This window comes from Uloborus diversus, unplaced genomic scaffold (genome assembly GCF_026930045.1).
Source record: "Uloborus diversus isolate 005 unplaced genomic scaffold, Udiv.v.3.1 scaffold_795, whole genome shotgun sequence".
In the NCBI taxonomy this organism is placed as follows: Eukaryota; Metazoa; Arthropoda; class Arachnida; order Araneae; family Uloboridae; genus Uloborus; species Uloborus diversus.
In genome coordinates, this window is record NW_026559006.1 from 36,802 (window position 1) to 50,332 (window position 13,531).

General features: G+C 31.9%; 1 protein-coding gene across 2 annotated transcripts in view; it reads left to right on the forward strand.

Annotated features, from left to right (window-relative positions):
- Positions 1 to 7,873, forward strand: part of LOC129233907 (DNA polymerase kappa-like) — a 34,320-nt gene extending 26,447 nt beyond the window's left edge. Inside the window, exons 7-10 of one of the 2 annotated variants that reach the window (XM_054867833.1) lie at positions 1,524 to 1,653; positions 3,647 to 3,818; positions 5,734 to 6,250; positions 7,712 to 7,873. In XM_054867833.1, the coding sequence (XP_054723808.1) occupies positions 1,524 to 1,653; positions 3,647 to 3,818; positions 5,734 to 6,250; positions 7,712 to 7,796 (904 nt within the window). In that variant the 3' untranslated portion in view covers positions 7,797 to 7,873. The remainder of the gene's footprint in view (positions 1 to 1,523; positions 1,654 to 3,646; positions 3,819 to 5,733; positions 6,251 to 7,711) is intronic. The other variant, XM_054867834.1, reaches the window with a different exon arrangement.
- Positions 7,874 to 13,531: the final 5,658 nt, after the last annotated feature.

Genomic DNA, 13,531 nt, shown 5'->3' on the forward strand with positions numbered 1-13,531 from the left:
TGATTTATTTCATGAAAAGAAAACTAAAAATTAAATAAATGGACTTTTTTCATGCTATTTCATAAAAATGGAGCTTTTAATTGGAAGGAGGGATTCCACGATGGTCATTAGTTCCGATTTTCTAGGTCACATTCCACATTTTTCAGAGGTCACTTAATCAGTAATGTGAAAACACAATAATAAATAGCTCCAATTTACGAAAATCGAGGACAAAATCAACTTTTGGGGTAGCGCTCCCTAACCCCCCCCCCCTCCCTCAACCTCTTTTGATCCCTCACTTTTTTTTGTGCACCAGCTGCCTATGACTCAACCTATTGAAAACTTGCTTCCAGAACTGAAATTTTATTTCATACATTCTGTTACAGCCTCTTTCTATAAAACGTGACCATGGTTGCTTTGCGACATTGGAACTTATATTTCTTAAAAAGGAAAAGTTATGCTCTGTTGAACTGCTTGTAACAGTAAATTATCTACCCCAGGGAGCAAAATAATGTTTAGATGTATCATCGGTTTTCTTTCAGAAGAAAATAAGACACTAATAATAGTTACATTTTGTGTTGCTTTTTAATGCCTGAAAAATGCTCATTAAAGCATTAAACTTATTGAGGTTTATAAAATTTCAAAATAATATGCAAATTTCATTCCTAAAATTTGTTAGCTAATTTGTTCAATATGATAAATGTTTAGCATATATAAGAGTATTTTTCTTCCCTGAAAATGCTACCTTCTTTTAAAAAAATTAGTTGTTTTTGAATGGATTTTTCTTTTTGGAAATTTTATCTCATGTATAAATTATACGAAATGTGCATTGATTTCATGCATTTTTGAAAACCCAAGAATTGTCGTAAATGTCAGAGAAATGTTAGGTAAAATCAGGGGCCACAAGGAGAAAGTATAAATATAGCATTTTTTTTATTTCAGCTTTTAGTGTATTTCCATACTTTAAACGATTTCCTACTATGCCTCCTGCAACTTAATCCAAATTCTTTAATTAATTGCTTGTCTTTGTTATACTAAGCTTGCATAAATATTTTAAAATATAACGAACATTTTAAAATCTAATTAAGTTCAAATTTTAGTTTCTAGTAGGATGATATGAAGCGAGAACACTAGTATTTCTAACATTTTGGGTGATTTGTTTCCATACATTTAATACATACTTAAAAAATTTTGTTCAAATAACATCAAAGTATAATAATCCAACCTTTAGGGATAAATGCAGTACTTTGAAAGAAAAAAAATCTAGTTTTTGTTACAAATACAATAAAGATTACCTTTCAGGTAATATGTGCTGCAGATAAAAAGAAAATGTGCATTGTTTCCTTTGTGTGTTTCTACAGATTTGCGTGCATTTTCTTGCTAATTTTAAAAGGAAATCGTGTTTTATGCGAAAATTTCTTAAAGTGAAAAATAAAAATTCTTCTATATGTTTTTGAACAATACAACTTTGTCAAAAAGCGCAACGGAATTTTTTTAGGTGCTATAATATTATGCATAATTTATCATACATTTTTTATTTTCAGTGATTACGTTAGAAAAAGTATAGGAGTTGAGCATACATTTAAAGACACACATCAGCGTGATGAACTATACAAACGGTGTATGGATCTCTGTGAAGAAATGATAGAAGATCTCAAATCACGTAAATTGATGGTAAAACATTTTGTCATACATAAATCAAACGAAATATTCTTCGTTTGAGTGTTTCTATTCTGAGGCATAGAAAGAAATTCCTCAAGGGCATGTCCAAACTAAAAATAACCAACTCTGATACTTGATTCTTGCTAATTTAGAAAACTGGTTTGCGGGACTGGCTCTCACCAGGGATGCAACAGCAAGAGAGGGAAAAATTTGCTAAGATTATTTCTGAAAAATATTATTACTGTAAAATAAAATCATCATCACTGGCTCAACAACCCATTGTGGGTCCTTTCCTGGCCTTTTCCAGAAATGTCATCCAGTTAGATCTATTTTTGCCTGACTTCTCCAATCTGAGGATTTGATAGTTTTAAAGTCTCTTTCGAAACAATATCCAGCTATCTAAAGTGAAATAGTTTAAGGATTTTTTTTGGTAGAAAAATGAGTAACAATAGAGCTAGAAGAAAAAAAGAAACAATCCCTAATGCTCAAAAAAAAGAAGTATTTTTCTTGTATGGAGTATTTTCTGGTGAACAAAGTCTTTTATACAACAGTGGCATATCTGGGAGGAGTGAGGGCTGACTTTCCACTCCAGATAATCCTTTGTTTTGAAGATGGGGGCAGCATTTTAACTCGCAATAGGAAAAGAAATATTTTGAAATCATTTTCAAAACATTGAAATACACACAATATATTATGTGATACTATTTAAAAAGAGAAAAAAACACCACCCACAAGCATTACCAAATATCGTTTAAAACATTTTAAAGCGACAGCAACAAAAATTTTACAGGGAAATGTTTCCCACTCTCTCACCAACAACATTAATGATTGTCTTAAACTTTAGCTTCAATTTCAAAAAATTTCCGAGGGAATCCCCGAAAACTCTGCCCCTTAATATCATCAAAGGTTGTCAGAAATTATGTTTTTGGAGCTTCAATTTTCAAAAATTTCTGGAGACAGCCTCAAGTTTCTCCTCCCTCTGGCTTCACCTAAAATTATCTGAGACTGTTTTTCAAACTGTAATTTTGAAATTTTTCCGGGGAGATCACCCTTAGCCCCCTTTTTCTAAAATAGTTGAAGATAATCTACAATTGCATGTTTGGTTTCAATTTCGAAAATTTGCCAGAGGGAGGTACAGAGAAACAGAAGCTGAAAAATGCTATCCATCTCTCTATTTTTATTAGTTTCAAAAAATAATAATAAAAAACTACCTAGCGCCCCCTCCCCATACACTTTCACACACCAGTTTTTTGCCCTTGCAATGGCTTTGCGCCCTCCCATGCCAAAGCTGTACTTTTTATTCTTGTTTAAGTTTTATAATCATAGTAGAATCTTTGTTAGGTTTCGATTTTTGTTTTACATTTTCCTATATAAGTTTTTTTTTTCTTTTAGTAAATGGGTAAATTATGTTTATTGTGCACATATTTTTCTGGTATTTTAAGCAAACCTTTCAAAATTAGTTTCAATTTGGGAAAAGAAATGCTTTGTTATAAATATAACTGAAAAATGTATGCTATTTTTTGTTCAAGAAGGAACGCTATCGATATTTCATAATGAATTGCTAAAGCTCTTGATTTTATTGAATTTCTATGAAATGGTGAGAGGGGGGAGGGGTGCTAGATCCATAGGTACACAACATTGATTATAGTTCCAGTATATTCTTGTTTCATTTAAATTATGCACTTCCCTTAGTGAAGTGCATAACTGATTAGTTTACATTTTGTTGCATTCTCAAAAAATTCTATCCTAAAAAAACACTACTCATGGCAGATGCTCATTAATAGCATATATAATCACTATATAACTTGTCTCTAATAATGTCTCTATAACTTGTGTCAAAGACATATTTTAAGATTTCTTTTGTGGGGTGACTTTAAGTGAAACTGGGAGGGGAGTGAGGAAATAAATCTCTCTGGTAGAATTTGAGTTTGCGACAATGTATTTTTAAATACCATTTATAAATTAATTGTAAAAAAATTTAGTAAAATTATACATTCTTTTTCAGGGTAAAGTTGTGGTTCTGAAAATTAAGACGTCTAATTTCGAAACCCATACAAGAAATCATTCTTTAGCATACCATACTGATGATCAAGAAATAATTTGTAAGGCAGCCAAGAAACTACTGGATTTTGAAATTTCAGCTAGCGCTCCTCATCCACTTACACTCCGACTAATGGGTATGATTTATATGTCTGCATTTACAATCTCATTTCTTTGTTGTTGGTATGTACATAGAGTGTTGCTTCTTTATAAAATTAACTACGTATGAACAGGGCCGTCCAAACGGGTAGGGAGGGGGGTCAATCGTCCCGGGCGTCACAAAATGAGGGGGCACTGCAAGACGCCCTTTGTTTCATGAATCATAGATGCACAGTCACAGACACACAAAATAGAAAATTCTTGCAATGATTCTCTATTTTTTCCTAGTGCACAAAAATATTCCTCTCTCCTGGTTTTCAAAACGTTTGTTTCCATTGCATCATCGAAGCAGGTACAAATTCTGAGAATATAACTGTTTTGAATCAAACAAAAGTTTTAGGGAGGCACATTGAAAAAAAAAGGAGAGGAAATTATATTTTATTCTATTCTTCTCATTCTATTCTTTATGAAAACCGTTTTTACTTTCTTCTATATCTAATATATAGAAGAAAGTATTGGATTCGTGCAAATTTTCGAATTTCGAATTTTGACGGATTCGAACGTTTTGAGGTGTATTGAGTCCATTTCGACTATTTTTGGAAAATGTATCTGTGTGTGTATGTGTGTCACGTCTGTGTGTGACCAGTTTTTTGTGGCCGCTCTACAGCAAAAACTACCACATGAAATCGAACGAAATTTAGTACACATATGTGCCGCTATGTGAACTTGTGCCCATTGCTTTTTGGCGCGAATTCCTCCAAGGGGGGTGGAGCAATGGGACGTTTTTTGAGTTGCGCGTGCTTGCTATTCCTCAGGAAGTAACTGGCGGAATCAAACAAAATTTGTTCCATGTGTTGCCATTAACAGGAACAGGTGTAGATTCAATTTTGGTGTCAATAACTCAAACGGAGGTTGAGCTATAGAACGTTTTTTGTCGTCCATTGTGACTGCTGTATCTCAAGAAATAATGAACGGAATGAAAGAAAAATTTATCGGCGAGTAGCCCTTAGTGGGTATAAGAGCTGATTTTATTTTGGTGTCAACAGCTAAAAAGGGGGGGTAGCGCAATCACCCGTTCTTTTTTTCCATTGTGAGTGCCCTATTTCAAGAAGTAATGCTACGTTCTGGTTGAAATTTGGAATATATGTGAATCCATATGTAAACAGGCTTCGGTTCGATTTTGACGCCAATCGCTCCAATAGGTGTTGATTTTTTTTTTTTTTTTTGCGAATAAAAATAGCTTTATTAATGCAACAATAAGAAAGATAAATCGTAATAGATTGCCGTCTGCTTATTTCTCATGATTTTAATTGTATGGAAATGATCGGAAATATTATCTCAATGATTTAAAATTTTTAACTGTTGCCATCTTATGTTTGTTAACAAATAAAATATTTGTAATTAATTCAAGCAAGGCTTTTAAAATAACTTTCAATTTTCGCTCTTTGCTTTGCTTTTGCAATAATTCAGACATTGGGATGGTCATCAAGTTTTTGCATGTGTAATTTCGTTTTTGTTGGGAATATTGCTTCCTCATCAAGCATGGGGAGGGATCAGAAAAAAAAATATATATATAGAAGAAAGTTTCGTGATGGCCACAACATACTAGTTAAAAAAAGCTGCAAACTTACAAAAGCTACTCCTGCCAAAATAACAATGATATTTGCTACTGAAAGGAAATTTATTCAATATAACTGTACCATGTGATTTCATTATAAGATTTGTAAGACTGTAGGGTGTAGGTGCTATTTGTTGGTCATAAATTTTTAAAAAAAAGTTATATTATAATCATTGAGACAATCTAACAAGCCCCGACTCCCCCTACTATTGCAATCTGCAAATAAGGGGAAGGGAGACATAGTTTTTATTTATGGGAAAAAAAGTTTTTTTTAATGTAAAGTACATTAATTTGATAATATATATATATATATATTTTTTTTTTTTTTTTTGTAGGCATACGAATGGAAAAGTTGATGCCTGAAGGGGAACTGCCAAATAGTGAGAAACAACCTGTTAAGTTGACAGATTTTTTGCAGGCCATGTCCACAAAAGTGCCAAGTCCTTCAAAACTGCTTCAAACTTTTACTTGCCCAATCTGTCAAGAGAAATATGAAACGTATTCTAAAGCATTTAACGAACATGTAAACACCTGCTTAAAGGATAAAAAGCAGCTTCAAACGGTTAATCAAGCAGAGCATGAAAACACTGAAAGTCTAGAGTTAAACATATCCACAAATATATCAACAGCTAATAATTCTGTTGCAGAACTTTCTGTTGATGCTTCTGTTCTAAGTGATACAGATAACAGTGCTGTTTTCAATGATTGTTTAACAAGCTATTCTTGTCCTGTGTGCATGTTGAATCAAAATGTGACTAGCTTAGCCGAACTAAATGTACACATTGACAACTGTTTAAACAGAGTTGCTATCAAAGAAATCTTATCAAATGACATTGCAGTAAACAAAAAAAGGTAACCTTTTATGTGACACTTGAATGGATTTTTTCATTTAAAATTGCTTTGTGTTACTTATGAAGTTGTAAAAAGTCTCAAACTAAACTTGCCTTAAAATATTTTTCCTACGTAAGATACAAACACTATAACACAGCTAGTTGTAGTTAATCTAATGAACTTATTAAATGGTTTAATTAATGTCATATTTAATTACTGTGTTTTATGTAACAAATAATAATACATTTTTATGATATATGTTAAATTTTTTAAATCTTGGTCATTAACCCCAACTCCCCCATTGCAAACTCTCGGCAACAAGGATCTTCTAAGCCAGCCCATTGAAGATTCTCTTTAGCGCGGTTGAACTGTATTATATATTGGTTGCTGATTTTGAGTAAGAATGAAATCATTGGCCGGGTTTCATGCAATTTACTTTTATAATGAACACTGGTTTAAGAACTGTAATTTGCAACTTTTTTTATCTCAAATTATTCATAACGAAGCAAAAATCTCCTTTCTACCAGTGCACTAAAGCTGGCCTGACTGTTGCAAAACCTGACATAATATATATTAGGCCTGCAGGCTAACATAAAACGCCCATAACATAAGGCCTGCAGGCCTGACATAATATATATTCAATAACTATGTGAAAGTTTCCATTATTCAAATTACTGATATAATATAAAGCTTAAACAATTCCACCCAATGGCTTTCAGCTGAAAAATACTTTGTGTCCCATTCTGTATTTTTCGAAAAGGAGACATTTTAGTCTTGCGACTATCTGGGGACAAGGGGACAGGCTACCTGGTTTTGGACGTATGCCCATCGTAATTATATCACTAATACTAAATAAGCAAATTGGAAGTTCTGCGAGACACTAGCAATCAACTTTAATGAAAACAAGATCCTTAACCCTTTGTGAGCTTGTTCCAAAATTTACCTACAGACTCATTTTGTGCTATTATGCCACTGTAGCACAAATGAGGCAGTAAGAAGCAAAGGGATGTAAGTGGAAATTTTCAAGTTTTGAGTAAAATGCGTATAAAGATAATTTCCGTGGTAGGTTTTCATTGATTTTTTTCCCCCAAATCGTGCTGTACAGTAGCATCTACCAGGACTACTATCTCTTGCCCCAAGACAGAGGAGAGGTTCACCTACCATTTGTACTGCCAGTGCTAAGTCTATCTTAGCTACCAGTTTGTTTGGCACTCTTGGCTTCCTCAAGAGGTTTTCCACCTCCAGCTCAGTCACTTCCTAAGCCAGGCTGATGAGTGCTAATAAGCACAAAACTGCAGTCCTCGGCTGGAATGACTGAGTTGGAGGTGTATTTCATGCATTTGTACTGGTTGTCTTCAAATTTTTAATTTTGACACTTATATCCCTTTGCTTCTCACTGCCTCAAATGTATTCATCATTCAAACACATGGCATTTTTCAAATCTTGGAAAAATGTGTCATATTTTTTCTTTTCTTTTTTCAGGAAGCTGCACTTCAAAGAATTTGGGAGCAACAAATTGTCAAAAATGGACAATAAAATGAAGAGGATAGATGAATATTTCCAGTGAAATTTTTGTATCATAAGCAAGTCACATTAATTGTATATTTTAGAGTTAATAATTTAATTCTGTTATATTTTAAATTATCAAAGAATAAAAATTTTATTTATTGTTGTATTTTGTTCAATACTAAACATTATTTGATACACTTTTTTATTTCTTAAGGGGAAGTAATGTTGTTATTATTATAGTGCTAGTAAAACAAGTGACGGATCTATATTTTAAATTTTTTATAAGCATTTTCAAATTCCCTTTGAATATGTGTCGATATTTTTTGTTAGTGTATAGAAATTCACGAACCAATATGATACAAATTCTTTTGTAGTTGCTGTATAAATTTAAAACTTTTCCAGATTAAATTCATTCATTTAATTTGGCATTACTTTCAATAAATTGGAACTGTCAGTAGACTGGAAGCTGGCAAACATAATGCCAGCGTCCAACCAACTTCTTTAAGAAAGGGTCTAACTTCAAAGCAGGTTATGATGTACCTGTGAACATAAATTTAGCAGTTTGAAACTAACAAAAGAATTTTTTGAAAAAAAAAAGATTGGTTGCTAGATTTGCCTCTGGGACACTTCAAAATAAGGTGTCCCACATTAGGGTACAGGAATGTGCAAACTGCTCCAAAAGGCCGTCAAATGAACTTTTCTGCGCCAAAATCGGACAAACTTGCCCCAAAACTGCCATTTTTCATTTTCTGTGACACTTCCTTTAACATGTTTGGCAGAATATCATCAAGTTTATGCATTTAGAGCTTGTTTTTACGATTTTTCGGCTTAATCCGATTTTTTGCTCATTTCAAAATTTGATTGCATTCGCTTTTGAAAAACTCGATAGTTTGGATTTTTTATGTGATTCTGTTCCTTTGACTAGACAAATTTTGCACTGATCTTTCTTTTCACCCTTTGTTATCTTTTGTTTTCAGTATATGAGGATTTGTAAATTTGTCTTCTTGCCACGCCCACTCGAAAATGTCAATCCAGTTGCATCCAAATTGATTTAAGCGAATGCCATCTGTAAAAATCAATATTGTTCACCAGCTTTTAATCTTGGAGTTTCTTACGATTTTAGAAGAAAATTGATCTATAGTTTTGGTTGGAAACACTTAAGATAGCAATAATCTGGGAATTCTAATGCTCTGGTAATGAATATGCAGACATTTCAAGTTTCCCAGATTCAGGCATTTTTTCCATATTCTTAGTCTGTCTTAACATTTTTACTTATTTATTTTTTTTCTTTTAACATATTTTTTTTTTCACGTGTGTTTAAAAATTCCTTTTCTAGGACATTTCTCAAAATCATTTTTTCCATTGTAATTTCAATATTATTTTTTGATTAAATAAGCTCAAACAGTTAAAAATAAAACGTTTTAATGCTGCCTTAGCTTGATCTTCATATTTGTTAATGCCAAGAAAAAAATAATAAGGTCAAATATAAGTGAATAACTTAAACATACCAAAAAAGAGAGAGAGAGAAAATCTAATCACTTATTAAAACTCACTTGTAACTTGTTGAGGTAAAGTTTTTGAATTCAACCATTCTTTTGTGCTTTTTTAAAAAGCCTTTTTGAATATGTTACATAAAAGCAAACAAATTTTTAAAATAGGTATCCAATCACTCTAACTGAAATGTGCACTAAAGCAGTGATGTATTAAGCAAAATAAATGTGTGCACTAAATTTAAATCAAAAGTGTAAGAAAAAAGTAGAGCAGGACAGGACTTTTCTTTGGGAAAATATTAGAGGGCAATTCCACGAGTAACTGACTGACATTCATAGAACAAAACAATAAGTATTTTGAAACATAAACCACAAAATATTAATTTTTAAAAAGATATCTTCTCGAATATTGAACTTTTTAAGTTGAATTTCATGGTATAATTGAATTTCCAAAAGACATATTGGGTGATTTTAGAAAAAAAATTAAAAAGCATGGTAACTGACTGACATGAATGCAACCTATGTGAAAAGTAATACTGATTCAATAAGAGATTTTTTCTGAAAGTAAAAGGAATTTTTATTAAATTCAAATAGGATCAAAGAACAATGAATTAACTTTCGGCCTATGGCATTTGAGTTGGAAAATATAGCTACAATAAAAATTACAGTAATTAGAACATGTTGGTAACTGACTGACATTTCTGAAATTTTCTAACTGTACAAATGCAAATGTTCAAATGTAAGCAGTGAAACAAATAAATAAGTTTACATAAAAGGTAAGCAATAGAACTATATTTTTTAGATTTGATACAGTCGACGACTCCGGTTAACTGAACCAGTGGTTAATTGAGTCAACCGCTTTAATGAATCAAATTGCCAAAAACAGAACAAAATCCAGCTTTATTGAACAAGCCGCTTTATGGAATCGAAACTGTTTAGAACAAATGTGACCACTGAATTGCTAAAATAAATATTTGCAGTATTTACGACAAGTTAGTAACTCACTGACATATTGGCAATCGACTGATATTACAAACATGCAACACAAAATATCCAATAAAAAATTTTAAACAAAAAAAAACATTACCTTAAGTTTGTTTCTTTAAGCTAAATTTAATGGTATAATTGAATTTTTTAAAATTCATTTAAGATAATTTAAAAAAAAAATAAAAGCATGGTAACTGACCGACATGAATGCAACCTGCGGGAAAAGTAATATAGATTCAATAAAAGATTATCCTCTAAAAGCAAAATTATCCATAAATTTAAATTGGAGTCAAGGAAAAATGAATAACCTTTCGGCATATTGCATTTGATTTCAAAAATGTTACTAAAATTATCGTAATTAGAATAGCTTCGTGAGCTAACTGACTGACATTTCTAAATTTCCTATATATCCTAACATAAAAAAATCCAGAATTACTCAGTAAAACATACAAATAAGTGTACACAAAAGCATACTTTCTTTGCCATTAGTGCTAGACCAGGAGACCCTCAGTTTATGAGTACCCCCAAAATAATAGACCATATAGAAAATTAATACAGAATAGTTTTAATATGCTAATTATGATTTTTAAAAGCAAGAGAAATACAAAACTTATAAAAAGATTGATTTTTAACATCAAAATAGCTATTTTGTGTTACCTAGTATTTTGTTCAAGTAGTTTACACCCTCAGTGTATCCTAGCTGTAGTATATGAAATAACAAAAACTGCAACTTTGCAGCACTTCCTTCGATAGAATTTTTTTGTAACACCTATTAATGTTTGACCAAATGTCTAACAGCCTTAAAGTTTGTAAATAAAACTCTACGCAAAAGAAAAGCAATTAAAATATTTTTTTTATTGATAACCTCTTTTCTCTTCATAGTTTTTTTTAATTGCTAGAGAATTTTAAAATCTTTTCTTTTTCTTCAGTATTTAAAAATAGATCACATCCTTGTACAATTATTAAGCTATAAAAAGTTATTATATATTTCCTCTACATCATCTTGGCCACTCATGATTGAACAAGTCCTTTTTTTCAAGAATTTCACTTTAGCCTTTCGCTTATTACCATCTATCAGTCTTTATACAAAATATTGTAGATCACAAGAAACTCCATAGAAATGCTCTAGCAATCGCTTCCCATTTTTTGAATTTAGAAATATAACCCCGATTTAATGATTGTCAAGAGACTGGAAAAAGTTGTCGTTAAAATCAAGGACCATATACATTTAGTGTAGTTAGATCCGAACCAGTGAAATGTATCATTAAATTGAGGAAATCGTTAAACCGAAATTATATTGTGTACTAGCTGTACCCGACGCGCGTTGCTACGCCAACAAAAAAATATATCATTATACTGATTTTCATGACAATCGGTTGAACGGAGCAAAAGTTGCTACTCTGCAGTGCCACCTGGTGGCGAGTGGCTTCAATGAGCATATTATGCACCTTCTCCGTGGAAAAATACATATATATATATATATATATAGCAATTTTCATAATAATCGGTCCAGGTATCAAGTGAAGCTGTGACTATACTCAAATTTTGTACTCACGCAGTTTGCAAGATCAATCAATCGCTAAAAATATCAAATAGAAAAAATTTTAAATCCCCCCGTTGCATGAAAAGCTATAAAACAATAAAGAAAGAATTTATTTGTTCAAACTCAAGAAAAATGGCAACAACTAACTTCTTATCAATGAGATCTTTCACGCAAATTAATTTCAGTAACCGATAATTTTATTTGTATTTATCCAATGGATTGTGACTTAAATTGGAATAAAAAAGGAACTATCGATCGGATTTTTTTCGAACTGGTCTATAAACATTCCCAGTACCAAAAATAACAAATGGTGAAAGTTTCAGCCAATTCTGCCGGGTAGTTTTTGAGTTCATGGATGATATACAGACAAACATTCATTTATATATATATAGATTTATATACAACACCAAGGCGGACAGGCCCACAAGTGCACCCTCAAACCCGTGCGTGTTTTTTTTTTCCGCCCCCAAACCAGTAGGCCTTTGGGGTTTTTTAATTTTTTTTATACATCTTCGAACCAGTGCGACAGTTTTTTTTTTTTTTTTTTTTTTTTTTTGTATCCTCTAACTGGTGTGCCTTTGTTAAAAAGAAAAAGTAACACAAACATGAATTGCACATATCTTTCAACATTTTGCATTTTTTAATATTTTCAAAAAAAAAAGAAATGTACCATATTTTCCTGCCTGTAATCTGCAGATTATCTGTTAAATAAATCTAAAGAGTGCAGATTATATGCTGCCGTGGATCATCTGTGATTTTTTTTCTCAACAACAACGCATTGAGCCTCAGTATTTACATTAGGATCCACCAACAGAGACCGTTTTGCTTTCCGTACTTTATTTTACATAGCTTGAATGTTCTTTCGCTGCCTGTAGATTTTTTATTTTACATAGCTTGAATGTTTCTCCAACATGATTCAGGCTACCTAAAATAAACATACAGTTAAAGGACGAAGCCTTCATTTGCACAAAATTAGACCTTTTACTTCTTTGTCTATATGTATTTATTTAGGGTGGTATAATCCCGATTTCAAGAAGAAATCATTTTTTAGATTAATTTTGATTATACCTTAAAAGTTATTACTTCTTCACGTTTTTAATTCAGTTACTAAAATTGTATGTTAAAGCAAAACTTCATTGTTTTTTACATTGTTTTATCCACAGATTATAAAGATTTTTTTTTCTTCAGGCCGATTTTAGGATCTGTGGATTTGCAGGAAAATATGGTAGCTACTAAATAAATTTAAAGTTTGTGAAATTCAATTTCTCCATTTTGACGTGATCCAAATATTTTAACTCATTGAAATGGAGGATATTTTAATAGGCCGAGTTTTTCCACAAATGGCAAAAAAAGGGGTCATTATTATAAGCTTTTCAAATTCCAAGAAAATCTTAAAAGTAGGAAAAATTACTTTGGTAAAATTGTAGGTATTTGGGAAAGTAGTTGTTACTTAAGATAGGAGGAATTGTTTTTTTTTTTTTTACGAGGGGTCTTGATCTTTGTTGGAATTGTCAAACTGACTAGAACCAGCATAGCTGAGTTAGGCGGCTCATGTAGAGGGGCAAGGGGGCTCCGTGTTCCCCAAGTTCAAACTTTATGTTCGCTCAAAAAATGTGTTGACTGATTCACGAGTATAAATAAAGAAGACTGGACTTAATAAGTGTATTTTATACTTTTCCCATTTTAATATTTGATAAAAATTAAATTGCAGCTTTCAATTGAAAGGAGGGAGTTTACTGTGGCCATATGTCTCGATCTTTGAGGCTGTGTCCC